The sequence below is a fragment of the Vicia villosa genome, unplaced genomic scaffold (genome assembly GCF_029867415.1).
Source record: "Vicia villosa cultivar HV-30 ecotype Madison, WI unplaced genomic scaffold, Vvil1.0 ctg.002324F_1_1, whole genome shotgun sequence".
NCBI lineage: Eukaryota > Viridiplantae > Streptophyta > Magnoliopsida > Fabales > Fabaceae > Vicia > Vicia villosa.
Genome location: NW_026705895.1, coordinates 42,047 through 58,642, shown reverse-complemented (window position 1 = coordinate 58,642; position 16,596 = coordinate 42,047). Strand labels below are relative to the sequence as shown.

The 16,596-nt window shown below is 35.0% G+C and overlaps 3 protein-coding genes across 3 annotated transcripts; 2 read left to right on the top strand and 1 right to left on the bottom strand.

Moving 5' to 3' along the window:
- Positions 1-5,353: 5,353 nt before the first annotated feature.
- Positions 5,354-7,693, top strand: LOC131638491 (rho GTPase-activating protein 5-like). Its single transcript, XM_058909051.1, has 5 exons — positions 5,354-6,060; positions 6,143-6,263; positions 6,359-6,478; positions 6,647-6,877; positions 6,959-7,693. The coding sequence occupies exons 1-5, from the start codon at positions 5,723-5,725 to the stop codon at positions 7,505-7,507; spliced, it is 1,359 nt and encodes a 452-aa protein (XP_058765034.1). The 5' UTR covers positions 5,354-5,722; the 3' UTR covers positions 7,508-7,693.
- A 1,700-nt stretch (positions 7,694-9,393) lies between these two features.
- Positions 9,394-10,669, top strand: LOC131638493 (protein FAF-like, chloroplastic). Its single transcript, XM_058909053.1, has one exon. It carries the CDS (start codon positions 9,538-9,540, stop codon positions 10,342-10,344), a length of 807 nt encoding a protein of 268 aa, XP_058765036.1. The 5' UTR covers positions 9,394-9,537; the 3' UTR covers positions 10,345-10,669.
- A 666-nt stretch (positions 10,670-11,335) lies between these two features.
- On the bottom strand, positions 11,336-14,488 carry LOC131638492 (N-carbamoylputrescine amidase). The gene is made up of 9 exons (XM_058909052.1): positions 14,181-14,488; positions 13,857-13,905; positions 13,685-13,776; positions 13,369-13,520; positions 13,245-13,291; positions 13,117-13,150; positions 12,455-12,621; positions 11,971-12,067; positions 11,336-11,738 (listed from the first exon to the last, which is right to left on the bottom strand). Exons 1-9 carry the CDS (start codon positions 14,267-14,269, stop codon positions 11,563-11,565), a joined length of 903 nt encoding a protein of 300 aa, XP_058765035.1. The 5' UTR covers positions 14,270-14,488; the 3' UTR covers positions 11,336-11,562.
- Positions 14,489-16,596: the final 2,108 nt, after the last annotated feature.

The window sequence follows — 16,596 nt, the reverse complement described above, 5'->3', positions numbered from 1 at the left end:
TCTGGTCCTTCTTGACAAAAGAAGCCTTCAGAGCTTGCTCAACTTCTCTCTCATAAGTTCTCTCAGTCAGACACAACTCTTGTGCTTCTAAACTGCTTTGCAACTCTTCTATTCTCATGGTTTCTAGATCTTTAGAATGTTCAATAGATACAACAATATAATCAAATTGAGTAGTAAGAGACCTCAATATCTTCTCTATGATTACTTGTTCAGAAAGAGTTTCTCCACAAGCCTTCATCTCATTAGTGATCACAATCACTCTAGAGATATACTCAGAAACTTTCTCATTGTTCTTCATGTTGAGATTTTCATATTGCTTTCTCAGGGATTGAAGCTTCACCTTCTTTACTGATACGTCACCACCGTAACACCTGACCAGTATATCCCACGCCTCCTTAGACGTCATAGCATCATAAATCTTCTCAAACACATTCACATCCACACACTGATGGATGAAGAACAACGCCTTTTGATCTCTCTTCTTCGTCTCTCTCTGCGCTTCTCTTTGTTCTTCTGTTGCATCCGCTGCAACCGGAACATATCCTCCAGTGACAAGATCTAGAACATCTTGAGCACCAAATAATACACGCATTTGAATCATCCATCTATTCCAGTTTTTACCATCAAGAACTGGAAGTTTGGTATTCATGTTGCTTCCACTCATCTTTAAACTTATGCAGAAAAAAATCAGATTTCACTCACAGTCACACAGTGTTTCCCAACCCACAAACAACCAAGAAAAAATATGATTTAACACAACTTTGTTTCCCAGAAACAAAATCAATCACACAGTCACACAAACTCACGTTCACTCGTGTTTCCCTGTGTTTGGAACCGGAGCTCTAGATACTAATTGTTGGTGCACAAAGAATAAAGATGATGACAAAGAGAATAACGGCGCAAAGATTAATGAGAGAGAATAAAGTTGTTGATTTATAAATGATAGCTATTACAAGCCTATTTATACAAAAGAAAATTCTTGCCACGTAGGCCCTAACATCATAAACTTAGTGAACAAGTTTAAGGTACAAACAGTACAGTACTACAAAATATTAAAGTACCCTTACTACTAAACAGCTAAGCTAATAGGACCCAGAAGATATCATCTTCTGGTCAACAACATCTTCTGAGTAACCATCAAAAGATCATATCACAAGATCAACCCACATCAGAACTTCTGATGCTCATCTTCTGAATATTGAATTACTCTTCAATACTATCCCTTAATTCATATTCTTCAATCAAAGCTGACAATACCAATTTCATCCCTTAAGAGCAGAAATTGATCCGTCTTGATCGCCTTCGTCAGAACATCTGCCATTTACTTCTGGGTGCTACAGTGCACAACTTCTAATGTTCCATTCTGGACTTGGCTTCTCAAGAAATGATACTTAGTCTCAATATGCTTGCTTCTTCCGTGTAACACCGGATTCTTGGCAAGATTGATTGCAGACTTGTTATCAATCATCAGCTTCAGAGGCTTCTTCACTTTAATCTTCAAATCTTCTAATAAGTTCAGAAGCCACACAACTTGACATGCAGCTACAACGCTTGCGATGTACTCAGCTTCACAGGTTGATAGAGCAACAACAGGTTGCTTCTTGGAACTCCAAGAAATAGGACCTCCCAGAAACATGAACACATATCCAGAAGTACTCCTTCTACCAACTCTGTCTCCACACCAATCAGAATCAAAATAACTCAATAACTCTGATCCTTCCTTTCTCCCAGAAGGAAACAATATGCCATACTTCAGAGTTCCCTTGACATATCTCAAGACTCTGACAGCAGCTTGGTAATGGGATTACTTAGGTTTACTCATGAACCTACTAACCAATCCAACTGCATAGCATATATCAGGCCTGGTATTACACAAATACCTTAGAGAACCAACCAGCTGTTTGAATACCGTAGCATCAACATATTCACCTTCAGAATCAGAGTCCAACTTCTGATTCGTTTCTGACGGTGTAACAGCAGCTTTGCAATTCTCCAGCTTGAATTTCTACAAAATTCTCCAGCTTTGCAAACAGTACAATACTACAAAATACTAAAGTACCCTTACTACTAAATAGCTAAGCTAATAAGACCCAGAAGACAACATCTTCTGAGTAACCATCAGAAGATCCTATCAGAAGATCAGCCCACATCAGAACTTCTGATGCTCATCTTCTGAATATTGAATTACTCTTCAATATTGACAACTTGATTTTCTGATTTCATGGGTATGAGATGTATCGGCTTTGCTTGCACCTTATCACGGACGGGGTGACAGTCCATCTCTATATTTTTTGTTCTTTTGTGCAAACTGTTGAGAATCAAGTGTGATGAAGAAGTCCCGCATTGGTTAGAAAAGGGAAGAATGATACTTTATAAGTGAGAGAACCCACACACCTATCACCTTAAGGTTTTGGGTGGACGAGTGATGTGTCTCTCATAAAGGTGTGTCCCAAGTGTAATGTGCTCCCTCGTTGACCCCCTCGAGTTGCCTCCAACAAAAACCGGATTTGAGACAATATGGATGGCACTTCTATTATCACATGATATTGTTATCGGTTGTGTGTGTTCAATGAAAAAGTCCTCGAGAAGATACAACAGCCATTGTGATTCACATGTCGTGTTTGCCAAGACTATATTTTGCTTTGGAGGAGGAACGAGACACGACCGATTATTTCTTCATTTTCCAGCTAATCAAGTTGTTTCCAAGAAAGAATGTAAAATCGGTTGTTGATCTTCTAGTAGTGGGACATGTTTCCCTATCGGAATCTGTGAATCTTGTCAATGTAAGAGATGAGTTGTTATGAAAGAAAAACCCTTTTACAGGTTCATTTTTTATGTAACGAAGTATGTGTATAGCTGCCAGCATGTGTGTATTTGTTGGTGTTGCCAAGTATTGGCTTAACCTGCAAACAACATAAGTTATGTCAGGACGAGAGTGTGTAAGATATAACAATTTACCAATCAAACTTCTGAATTTAAGAGAGTCCTGTAGAGGTTGGTCATATTTTATATCAAGTTTATACCATGGATCCATGAGAGTGGAGGCCGATTTGGCAGCTAAGAGGCCTGGTTCTTATAACATGTTTAGGCTGTATTTTCTCTAGCACAGAGTTATTCCTTTTGAAGAACGAGCATCTCAAAACCTAAGAAGTATTTGAGATTGCCAAGGTCCTTGATGCTGAATTTAGAGTCAAGGATAGACTTGATGTTGTTGATTTCAGTGATATCATTTCCTACAAGGATAAGGTCGTCAACATATACTAGAATGACAGTAAAATAATGATTGAATTTCTTAGTAAACAGAGAATAGTTAGATTTAGATTGATTAAATCCTAAGGTAAAAAGGGTGGATGTTAGCTTTTGATTTCATTGACGGGCAGTTTATTTTAAGTTGTAAATGAATTTGTTTAACTTACAAATGAAGTGATTAGGAACTTTGAGACCGGGGGACATTTCATGTACATGTCTTCAATTAAGTCACCATGTAAAAATGAAGTGTTTATGTCAAGTTGATGCAAATGTCAATTTAATAAAGAAGCCATATATAAAAGTAATCTAATTGTTGTCATTTTTATAAATGGACTAAAGGTTTTTAAATAATCCAAGATCTTTGTTTGATTAAACCCTTTTGCAACAAAGTAGACCTTATATCTCTCAATAATGCCATTGGCAAAAAAATATTTTGAAGATCCATTTACAACCAATTACACTCTTATTCGGCGGAAGAGTGACTATATCCCAAGTGTGAGTGTTAGTGAGAGATTTAAGTTCCTCTTGTATGGCTTAGTTCCATTTAGGATCTTTAATAACATAGGAGTATGAGGTTGGTTCTTTAATGGTGGAAAATTTTAAGTTAAATTTTTTGTGATTAGTTAAAATATTATCATATGAAATAAGTTAAGATAAATGGTACAAAATGTTACCTCAGTTGTTGTTGATAGGAAAGTGATTACCTTGAAGTAGGGTACAATGATAAGGTATTTTGGTGGTTTGGTAATATGGTTTGACTTGCACAATATGAGGGGTGGAGGAGTAGGAAGGGATATGTTGTTGGCAGGAGAAGTATTATCAAAATTGGTTGTGGGGATGGTAGTGTTATGATGGTCATTTTGTATTTGAGGAGTTTGAGGTGAGTTAGGGTATGTGAGTAATTTCGAGTTGTCATCGGGGAAGTTAGAATAAGGTTGGTGGGAAGGGAGAGAGATGCTCTCGTGTCTGGATGTATTTATTTACTAAGAGAATGTGTATGATAGAGTGTCTTGAGAGATTTTATGGAAAAACCCTAGAGAAGAAAGAGGCTTGTATTCCATATATTTGAGTCATCCAAAATATGTATAAAGGAGTATCGACTAGTGTGCAGACACTTGATGGAGAGACAAACGACTTCCCCATTACAATACTTTTGCATCAAGGTTTAACCATAAGCCCTTATCTTTTTACTTTAATTTTGAATCTACTCACGAAACACATTCAAGAGCTAGCACTGAGATGCGTGTTTTTTTTTGCATATGATATAGTCGTATTTGGAGAGTCGAAGAAGAATTTAAATGAGACATTGACGACTTGGAGACAAACTTTAGAAGCGTTTGACTTTCACCTATGCAGAAGTAAAACAGAGCATATGGAATGTATGTTCAACAAAAGAATAAGTGTTTCTAACCTATAGGTGAAAGTTGGAAACCATATCATCTCATAAGTCATATGATTTAAATATTTCGGATCCGTAATACAAAACGATACAAAAATAAAATGGGGGTGTAAACCATCTTATTCAATCTGGCTTGTTGAAATGGAGGAGGACATTAGGGATTTTATATTACACAAAAGTACCACTCAAGATAAAGGGGAAATTTTATCAGACTGCGGTAAGACCTGTGATGTTATACTGTACACAATATTAGGCAATTAAGAATCAACACGAGAATAAAGTAAATGTAGGAAAAATAAGGATGTTGCATTGAAAGCAGTGTAAAACTAAATATGATAAGATTAGAAATGTCAATATTATATAGTGTTGGGGTACCACTTATAGTAGAAAAGATGATGGAAAATAGACTTAGGTGGTTTGAACATGTAGAGAGAAGACCTGTAGATTCTGTAGATTCTGGGGTAGGGAGACGAAAATTGCACAAAATTTTAAAAAAAATAGTAAATAGTAGTTTTTAAAATAGAGGGATTAAAATTAAAAAAAAATAAAATAGATAAACTAAATTACAATTAAGCCAAAATAAAAAGTAGTTATGTGTTTAGATGAGATTGAGTAAGTGTGTCGTAGTTATATTTTCACTAGAGTTTATTTCACACCACTTCAATTGTCTTTTTGTCTTTAGTTCTACTCTTCTTTTTGTTTCCTTGTCTATGTTGTTGTAACATGTTCTTGTTGTTGGTGTTGTTGGTGTTGGTGGTGTCATTCTCTCTCTCTCTCTCTCTCTCTCCACTCTAACTAACTCACAACACAAGCTTCATTTCATTTGCTTCTTCAACGCTCCAAAACACGTAAGCAACAAAATATATAAAACAACTGACTTAATGATTCTCACGTCCCACACATTTCTTGAATCCAACTCCAGCTCAATATCCAACTCTTACTATTTCCCATTTCTTAAAACTAAATCATCATTCTCAACACTTTCTTAATTCAGAAAATTCAAATCTAAACTAACACACATTCCTTTCTTTTATTACTTTATATTACAACTAAAAGCCTTTTTCATTGCCAGCCATGACCCAAGTTCTCCACTCTCCACCTCATTTTGCTTCATCACAAAGATCACCCTCAACTTCAACCTCTTCTTCTCCTCTTTCTTCCTTCTCTTGCCATGCCATTTTTCAACCTCCCTCTCACCCACATTTCCCACTTTTTGAACTTCTAGTTACTCTTTTCAGAAAATCATTATTTCCTTTCAAGAATACTGTTACCAAGGACCTCTCTATTATGGACATAAGTCCTCCGACCAACGTGCGTCATGTCGCGCACGTTACTTTCGATAGGTTCAATGGTTTCTTAGGCTTGCCTGATGAGTTTGAACCTGAATTCCCCAGAAGACCTCCTAGTGCTAGGTATATTTAAGACTAGTTTCGCGATTGTGTACCTTTTTATTGATCTAATCTGTGTTTTTTGTTGTTTGATTTTCACATGTAGTGCAACTGTTTTTGGAGTTTCGACGGAATCAATGCAGTTATCTTATGATTCAAGAGGGAATAGTGTGCCAACAATTCTTCTGTTAATGCAAAGGCATCTCTATGTTCAAGGAGGATTGCAGGTTAATCGCTTATATATGATAAGCGCTTATTCGATTTACAAATGACTAGTTTAGTCGTATTGCTTGGTTTTGAAGTCGAGTTTGTGTATATGTAGGTGGAAGGGATTTTCAGAATCAATGCAGACAATACTCAAGAGGAACATGTTAGGAATCAATTGAACTTGGGATTGGTTCCTGAAGACATTGATGTACATTGTTTGGCAGGACTAATCAAGGTATGAAATTTCGAGTTAATTGGATTTGGACCTAGATCCTCGGTTCATGCTGTTGATGTGATTGTGATTTTTGTTTAGCGAATTGATTTGAATGGTGATATTGCGAAAACCAAGTCTCTTTTGTGACATGATAATGATGAAAAGTTCGATATTTTTGTACTTTTCAAGGCTTGGTTCCGGGAACTTCCGACCGGAGTTCTAGATCCGCTATCACAAGAGCAGGTAATGCAATGCCAAACTGAGGAAGAGTGTGTTGAACTAGTTAAGCATCTACCTCATACCGAATCTACACTCTTGGATTGGGCCATCAATCTAATGGTCGATATCGTCCAACATGAAAATCTCAATAAGATGAACGCGCGCAACATTGCCATGGTTTTCGCGCCAAACATGACTCAGGTCTGTTCCAATTAATTCAAGTATTCTCTCTATTACCTTTAGGTTCAAGTTAGTGACAGTATTTCGCTTTTGTGATTGCAGATGGCAGATCCATTCACTGCATTGATGTATGCGGTTCAAGTGATGAACTTTTTAAAGATGCTTATATTGAGGACATTACGCGAAAGAAACGATTCGGTGGTGGAACCGAATCCTAGATTAAATTTAGAGCCTTCTGATGAGAACGAACAGCGTGGACTTTTCAAGTTGTGTCAGAAAGAAGATACTGCAGCAGTAGACAATGAAGAGGCTAAGGAAAAATTTGTCTCAGAAAAATCTGTCTTAGAATGTTCACCTGAATCATCATCGCTCGATAAAAACTCCTCGACTGGAGGAGAATCTGGTACATTGATAAGCACTTCTGAGAATCCGATTTGCAATGAGGATTTGTATTGTGAGTTTCCGCCGAAAAGAAACATGGGAAAGAACAACAAGTCTGGTCAATCAGGCAGTTCAAATGCTAAAAAAGGGTCTAAAAAGACAAAAGGACAGCAACCTGTGAACAACGGAAAAGTATCGGTCGAGAAAAAGGGAACAAAGACTTTGAGCAATACTGATACAAGATCTGACCGAGTTGAATCTTGGCGATGAAAGAAGTATTGAGTTGTAAATTGATTATTTCACACTATACCATTGTAAGTTTGTTTTAATAAGTCTAAGGTTGCAAAATATTTAAGGAAGTTTGTGAAGTGATTCATTCCAGTGTGCTTTCTATATTTTCTGTGTTTGTTTAACTTATCTATTTTCATTTTATCAAAAATAACACTATTATGATCACACTAACATTGCAATGAAATCTAATTCTCTCTTTCACAATTATTCCTTATTCATAAATTCATCTGTCAAATGAGTTGGCATGTTCTTACATAGCTTATATATATGGTAATACGAAACGCTACGTGTTTTGCTACGTGTTTAAGTTTGAGTGGAGCCTATTCTTTTTGGGCCATGATAGTGAAATTAGAACTTTACAAACATTAATGAAATCAACAATATTGCATGATTGATTCTGGAAGCATCAAGGACCACAAAGGTAGACCTATTGATGGCATTTTTATGGAGGTGGGAGATATCAGGAGGAAGGAAAACCACACAAGTAAGGAAATTTAGAGTCACAGAAAATGCTGAAAGCTATACTCTCTGATCAAAACACATCAATGGATCATTTTTATGAATATTGCTATATTAGGATAAGGCAGAAAGAGAGAGGACTAAGCGAGAGCCAACCATTTTTCTAGAATGGACCGGAAATATATTGATTCGATCGAATATTCCTTCTGCTTTTTCCAGCCATGGTGATAAAATCATGAGTGGAAGTGGTAGAATTATAAGGGCAATTCTACTTTGAATCCTTATCTTAATGCAGAAAGCGGAATGATTTTTGCTTTTAGTAACACCAATTGATTTTTGCAATTCTTCAGGTGTGTAAAACACTTATTGAATAAACCATATCAGTTAAAGATTTGATGGTCTAATGATCCTGAAATTGTATGATTTAACTTTTTTTGCCAATATATGAACTTGATACTGTGGTACTATATTTCACATGATAAAAGTCCATAAACATGACATGTTGCATGCACTATTGAATCGTGTGGAGCCACTTGGATACCTTACAAGTGGGAAATGATTAATGATTAAAGGTCATTAGAAAGAAGGGTGTGGCTATATCTATATCTATAGAATTGGAATTGTCTACAATCAGCAATTCAACGCATTCGCTACACCGGTGACCAATCTATACCGAGTTTGAAATCTAAACCGTTTGATATCAATTCAAAGGCTAACAATATGGTAACTGTGTGAATGTGTAGAATTGTTGACCGCGTGCAATCCAAATTAATATCAACACGTGTGCGAAATAGTCTTTGCCATTCAATATCAGTGTACACTGGACAGCACCATGACAGTATCAAATCATTGCTTAAAAATTGCACATCACGTTCCAAGAAAGTTGTGGTCCTGTCCCTTATGTCCTTCCTCAAAGGGAACTTGTAATTGGTTGGCCATCTGTACAAGCATGATCATGTTTATTGTAACTTTCATTTTATGTATTTAGGTAGAAGTTTTTAAGATTGGAAGATATTTCGTCTGGTGCAATTAGCTATTACACACAAGACCGAATCAAATCTCTCTTATGGAAAATTTCCATGTCATCAAGTCATTTCCTCTGACCGTGGAATAAAGGCAACTTTCAGCTTGCATGCCCTTTAAATATAGGTGAAGTTTGCGGGTGAGGTAACGCAACCGCGCTGTCGCAAATCTAGACTGTCCAATATTGATTGAAAATACCTATTTTGATACTGTTTTTGGATCAATTATCCAAAGTTGGAATATGAACCGTTTGATTAAAATCAAATAGGAAGGACCGCGTGACTGCGTGAATGAGATTCTCCCAATGGTTGAAAATAAGGACTAGTTATAAGCCACATGACCACTCATTTATAAGCCACATGAAAAGATACAAAAAATCAGATCCTCTTACAACATATATAATAGCATATTCCTCTTGATTATTTTTCAAGTCATCTATTCGTATTCCTCCTTACCATTTTCTTCTCTCGCTCATCTTTAATAGACCTATTTATCAGCAGAATACTAGCTCACTAGTAAGCAAAGCCATGGCAACCTGTGAGAGGAGCCTGCAACACATCTTTGATAACCTATTGCCAGAAAATCCTACACTGCTAGAATCCCTTTCATTGAACAAAATTAAACATGTAAAATCCTTAGAGTCCTCTTCCTCCACTTGTACTGAGATATTTGGTGAACTCCATTTCAAGGAATCATCACCACCTTCACAAACAACAGAGACAAACAACACAAAGCTCAACGAGAACAAAGACTCTGAGTCTTCTGATACTAGTCAAACTCCATCTTCAGCTTCTTTTTCAATTACTGAAATAACAAGCCATGCCAACAGCAGGGACAAAAGCAGTGGCAGCTTTTCATGGTTGAGTTCTGAAAGCATGCATCTTTGCACGGAGGGTCTTGGTTTCGAGAGCTCGGATGATGTTGAGGACTCAAAGAGTGGGATAAATGAACATTGGCAAATTGATCAAAACGAGAAACATGTCGAACATCGTTTATCTTCAAGAAATCATTCTTATGGAGAATGTAGGAGGTCAAGGGTTAGTGGATACCCTCCTCCCATTTCAATCATGAGGAGAACAGGGAAGCCTGGGGTTTATTTCAGGTCTTATAGGGATAATGGAAGATTTGTCCTCGAAGAGGTAAGGATACCGACACAAGAGTTCCTTCGTGCTTATAGAGAGGATGGAAGGCTCAAGCTGCAGTTTGTTCATCCTCCAGAGGACGAGTTTATGGAAGAGGAAGGGGAAGAAGAGGATGATACAGGAAGCATAGATGATGAAAGAGAAGATATTGGAAAAGAAGATGATGATTGTGTAACACAATCATTCAAATGAAAAAGAGATTGCTTGATGGTCAAGTTACTAATTACTCAATTAACAAAAGGCAGAAAATTTGAATAATCAAGACATTTTCTTCCCAATGGATGTAAAAAAATGTCTAAATATTTGATAAACACCCTATTATATAGGTTTGTTTAGTTTTACTCTTCTCTAATTACAGGTTATAACTTTGTCTTGTTGAACACTTATCCCTCGCAAACGAGTATTGTTGAAGACACATAAACCACATGTAATATCGATATTTTACATTAAAAGTGTGCCTGATATCCGACACTATATGTAGTTACTAGTTACATTGAAGCACTTATATTTTCTTAAATTATTATCGGTATCTATATGTCTCTGATGTAAAGACTTTATTACAATGTGAAACTGTGATTCTATTACATTTCATTTTAAAGAACATGCCATTGTCAAAAGTAATTCTTTTATGGAAGTTCACGGGAGACCTATGACAAGGGACAGCTAGACAGGAAAGAAAACATGAATACCCTTTTATTAGTCCTACGCAAACAGTTCTAACTTCTACCAATCAAGTTGTAACAACAAACTATGAATTACAATTTTCAACTGAGTTGCTTGTGATATCTTCATGAAAATTAGATATATTAGTCATAGTTTTATACATAAATCTTAAATATCAAAACACATTCATGCAAACGAAAATCATTGATTTAAATTTTTGGGTCTTCCTTTCACACTTTAAAAAAGTATTATATTACAGAAGTGACTATGTAAGAGACTGTCATGGGATAATGAGAATAAAATTGTTAGTTTATTACAGTACTCTTTATTACACATAACCTCAGCCAAATCAAAAATCAAAAGTGAGATTATACATGAAAGTGTTTGAAGCAAACACTCTTTATTCAATAGTGAGAGTTGAATCTAGGTTTGTGTTGACATCAAGTCATGCAACTCATAAAACACTTTGCACATTATGTGAAGATTTAAAAAAATCAGAAACCGGAATCAAGTAATGAGATTGTGAAAAGGACACTACATGAGAAACGAAGCACCAAAATACATAAAAAATAGTTTGCTCATTGATTTTTAATGCCCATATTTATTAAATTACATGGAATTCACTGAAGGTGTTTTTGTGTTCTACACTTGCCTTCTTGGAAGATGATAAATGCTCTAGAAGTTTGAAAAGGCTTAAACCATCCCAGGCATAATTCTATAACATTGACAAAGTAAAATGTTTATCTATCAAGGAACAGGATTCTTTCCGTCTAATGTTAAAAGCACCTTATATAGATCTGGACGCCGATCACGGAATACCCCCCAACAATGCCTCGTGGATTTAATTTTGTCCAAATCAAATTCAGCAATAAGAACTGCTTCCTCTTTATCATCAGCAATTGAAACAATTTCTCCAGTAGGCCCTGTTTGTTGAAAGAAAAGGGGAAAAAAGACAAGTTAGGCTGCAGCTGAATCTCAGCACCTTGAAGTACAAGGGCATGAAGAAATGAAGGGAAAAAATCAATTAGAATATAAAATAGGTTGATGTGAATGAATGTGGAAAAAGTGTATAATCTTTTAAAAATGAGCTTTTATTAATGGTCAAGGAGTGACATTTGTTTCCATTCTGAAAAGGAAAGAGTTCAGTCAAACTACCTGCTATGAAGGAGTTTCCATAAAACTTAATCTCACTTTTTCCATGTTCGGTTTCAATTATCTCACTTCCTATCCTATTTGAAGCCACAAGAGGTACCTGCACTTCCCAGAATTAATTCATATGTTAAAATAAAGGACTAACTTGACATGAAAAATTGACTTATTTGAAACAAAAATCGAATAAATGACCTATTTGAAACTTAATTGAAGTTAAAAAACCTGTGGTGCAATTTTTCCTACAAGTAAATATAAATTTATATAAGTGAGTCACTTATCTCTGAGAAATACTTCAGTATATCATATCATGGTCTTTTCTATTTAACAACTAGTGCTAAGGAGTTCAAGACAAGCAAAAAAGAGTTGTGAACATGGCATACATACACCAGTATAAGAGACTATGAGAGAGAAAAGAGAGTATGCATCTCATAGACCCGCATTATAAACAAAAATATAGGCGGTGGAGTAGCTAGTATCCAAAACCTACCAGATTGGCCCCAGCATGTCCTTGCATTACTCGTTTCCAATGTTCACGTGAATCGATGCTTTGATCGTGAGGTTCAGATCCAATAGCGGTTGGATAAAATAAAATCTCAGCACCTTGAAGCGCCATTGCCCGGGCTGTCTCTGGAAACCACTGATCCCAGCAAATAGCTGACACGAAAAAATTAAACAATTATTTTTTCTAATGAAAGGATTGGCGTCCTAACTAGCATAAAGATGAAAATGAAATTACTAAACTGTGTTTTCATGCTGTAGCCTAAAGTTAAACAGGGAAATGTATTTTAGAGTCTTGATTGCTTGTCTTAATATTATATTCACTCAAAATAATGGTTTGACACCTTTATAGATATATGGTCTATTGGGTTAACTTATTTGAACTTATCGACTCCACATACATACTTGTGATGCGACACTGTTCAGAAGAGTACAGCTTATAACATGAGCATAAGTTGATTTTATCTTATTTTCATAAGTTCTCTAGCTTATGAAAACAAATTATATCTTCAATTGAAAATGAGTAACTTTATTTTATCTATTGTTATAGAAATAACTTATACATAAGCACTTATACTAGGTACGCTTAAATATAAGTTGTTTATCCAGGGACATAGGCTAAAAAACTAGAATGCCAACAAAAGTTCTTACCGACTCCAATTTTTGCATATTTTGTCTGGAAAACCTGTTAGGAAAAAAGCATCAACGTTATACAATGTTTACTGGTTATAAGAAAATAACGAAAAACAAACGTCATCAAAGCAGTTCCCAACACTCACCTTAAATCCAGTGTCACCCGGATTAAAATAGAACTTTTCTTCATAACCTGTTGGGAAGATAATGTAATTAGTTATGATGTACACATAGTAAATGACGCATATAAATAACCAGAATATTGCATACCTGGTCCATCTGGAATATGAGATTTTCTATAAATTCCAAGATCTGTTCCATCAGCATCAATAATGGCTATTGAGTTATAATGTGCATTATTTGCCTCCTCAAAGAAGCTAACCGGTATGACCACACCTAACTCTTTCGCAAGTTTCTGCATCCTACATTATGCAGATTAAAACAAGAAGATTCACTATAAACTATAGCTCAAAAAATACAAAACTAAATATCCATCATTCCACTGTCGCTTAAACAGCACCGCAATAATGTCTTGAGTCCTCTGGTTGAGAAACAAACAACAGAAACCACATTTTCATTTGTTTACCTCGTAATTGTAGGATGGTCCTTATAGGGCTTAGCTCTTTGAATGTAATCCTCTCTTTGTGCCTGACAGAAGTAATAACCTTCAAAGAGTTCCTGAAATGAGTCATGCATCATTAAGTTAAGATTATCCAAACACTCATTGCTAGGAGCATCTAGGGTTTTATTATGCACACCTGAATGAGAACAATGTTTGCACCAAGTTTATGAGCATCTCGAACAAGTCTGCATAAAAGAACCATAAGCATGACAAAACATTCTGTATACATTTTATTTTCTCTACCATATTGATTAAACTATAGATGATCACATATTTTGTATACCGAATTCAGGGTTCTCGGGTATGATTAAGGTTGCAAGGGTGAACAGTTTGAAATGAATTGAATTCGAAAATTAGGAATTGATTACAAGAGAGAAAAAAAATTGAAATTTAATAAAATTGGTGGTTTATATAATTAAGTATATGGGTAAAGGTGATATAATGAGATAAGAAGAGAAACCTTTCGGCGGTGGCGACATTGGTAGAGACATCATCGGTGCAAGCAAATTGAAGAGCGGAAACAACAACTTTTCTACCCTTGTCTTCCATGTTTGGTGTGAAGAGAGGAGATTAGATTATGATATTCTGTATAATTTATCTCCCACCAGACAATATTCGGGTAATTTATTCGGCAAAGCGTTAACACATTCTGGGTGCGTGTTTTGGGAATAACACTTTATGCTTTATATAGGTATTAGCGTACAAAACATCTTGGTTGCTGCTTCTGCTCGGAACTACTAGCTCCGTCATTCACGTGTGGTTAGGTTATTTAGAGCTGTCTTCCAAAAATTTCATCTTGGTAATTCATGAGATTAATCTCATGTTTTAAATTTAAGAGAAAAATGAATATGCACCGACATTGTAAAATTTTATAATGTCAATTAATCACTCTCATGTATCATGTCAAGTTATTTTAATACTGTACTTTTAAGTCATTTGTGTGACAAAACTAATTGACAAATTTTTATTGGATGACAGTATAAAACTATTTTATATTTTATAAGAGTTTAAAGGTAGTCCACTGACAGTGTAAACTAACTTTATACATATAACTAATCAAAATCCTTATATTTGCCATTTTTTAAATTAAAATTGTGTTTTAATTGGATACATGGTTGTGATTGATTGATAGTGTAAAAATATTTTACACTGTCAGTGCATATCCCTTTTTCTCATTTTATAATGTCAGGGCAATACATTTAACCTCTAAATTTAAATAATCGTTATTCTTTTGATTAAGGTGAACAAAACCGGAACGGATCCAACGATTCGACTGGTTAAACCAAATAAATTAGACAAAAACGATCGAGAGAGTATATGGGTCGATTTGAGTTGAATTTAACCAAAATCATAACCCAACAACTCATATAAGGTACATTAATTTTGGTGAGATAAAATATCCACCCACAACATTATTGAGTCACTTTAAATAAAATCACAACAAATGTATAGGTTGGATTGAATTGCGTAATAATTTACCCTTTCTTTTTTTCTTTCTTATATAAATGATGTGTCACATTTTTTCTTAGCTTACTCAATGAATGCTATTTTTTATAATCAATTTTTTAAATACACAATAAAATTCATCATAAATATATTTGCAAAAATCAAAATTACATTACGGTTACGATAATACTTAAAATTGCATAAAATACTTACATCTTACAAGAATTAGCATCAAAATAATCAAAATGTGCCATCCTAATTATGTTTAAATCATTATTTATAAAATAAAAGATCTTCAAAAGATTGTAATTGAAACAACCAAGATGAAAGACATCAAAGTCATCTCTCGTCAAATTACAAAAAAATAGCTAAAAAAAATAATCACTCAATCACCCATGGGCTTTGTTGGTTGGGTGTGAGTTTATCCATAAATCAATTATTTGGAATGAATTTTCATTTCTGAAAATTGTGTTCACCCAATAACCCGACCTATTATTTGGGTTGGTTTGGGTGGGTTTCACTGTGTTTATCCAACCCCATGTTAATTTTCCAAGAGTAGAATTTTCTCTTGGGGAAATAATTCTTCCTTAAGAAGTTATTATTTTAGTTAGGAGATAAACCACTGAAAAGCTCTTGTTTGAATTTAGAGGATTAGTATAAGTCTTTGTTTGGTTCGTGAGCTCTGTAAATGAAAAAGCTCTCTTTTGGTTTGTGAAAATTAACTAGGGAAAATCTCCTCAACGGTTCTTAAGCTCAACTCAATTAAAACCACGATTGGTTCGAGATTATCCTAGTGTAAAATCTCTCTTAGTTTTTGAGTTAATCCTGGTGTAAAACTCAATAGGTTCGAGTCTGGTTCGGTAAAGATCTTGGTACCGTTCGTGGTCATCCTGTGTAAAGTTCCAATTCGGCTTGTAGGATAGCCAATTCAAAGCTTCATCTTAGTTCAAGATCACCTTTTCAAAATCTCCATTAAGATTGAAGACTAACCGCTTTAAGTCGTGTTCGTTGTTTGGATTGAAGAGTACATTTTAAATCTTGTACATTGGTGCATTTCTCTATTTCCTGTTCTTTTTATATTTTTATTCTTTATTTCATTCTACTATATTTTCATTTCACATTTCTCTTATTTCCTTATTTTACTTATTTTATTGCTTCTGTTTAAGTTATAAAATTAACTTAAATATTTTTATAAATAATTTTTTTTATTATTGAACATCATTTTTCCACCACACAATTCACCCCTCCATATCTTCTGTATCTGGAGTCATTTTTCTAACACTGGTGATTCAAATAGATTAACACCAATGATATCCAACACATAGGAATAAAATAATTATTTCATCAACCATTAATTAGTGATTTAATTTTAAAAAAACTCAACACAAACCCACCCCGACGGGCTTTTATAGATTCGAGCTATTTGGGCC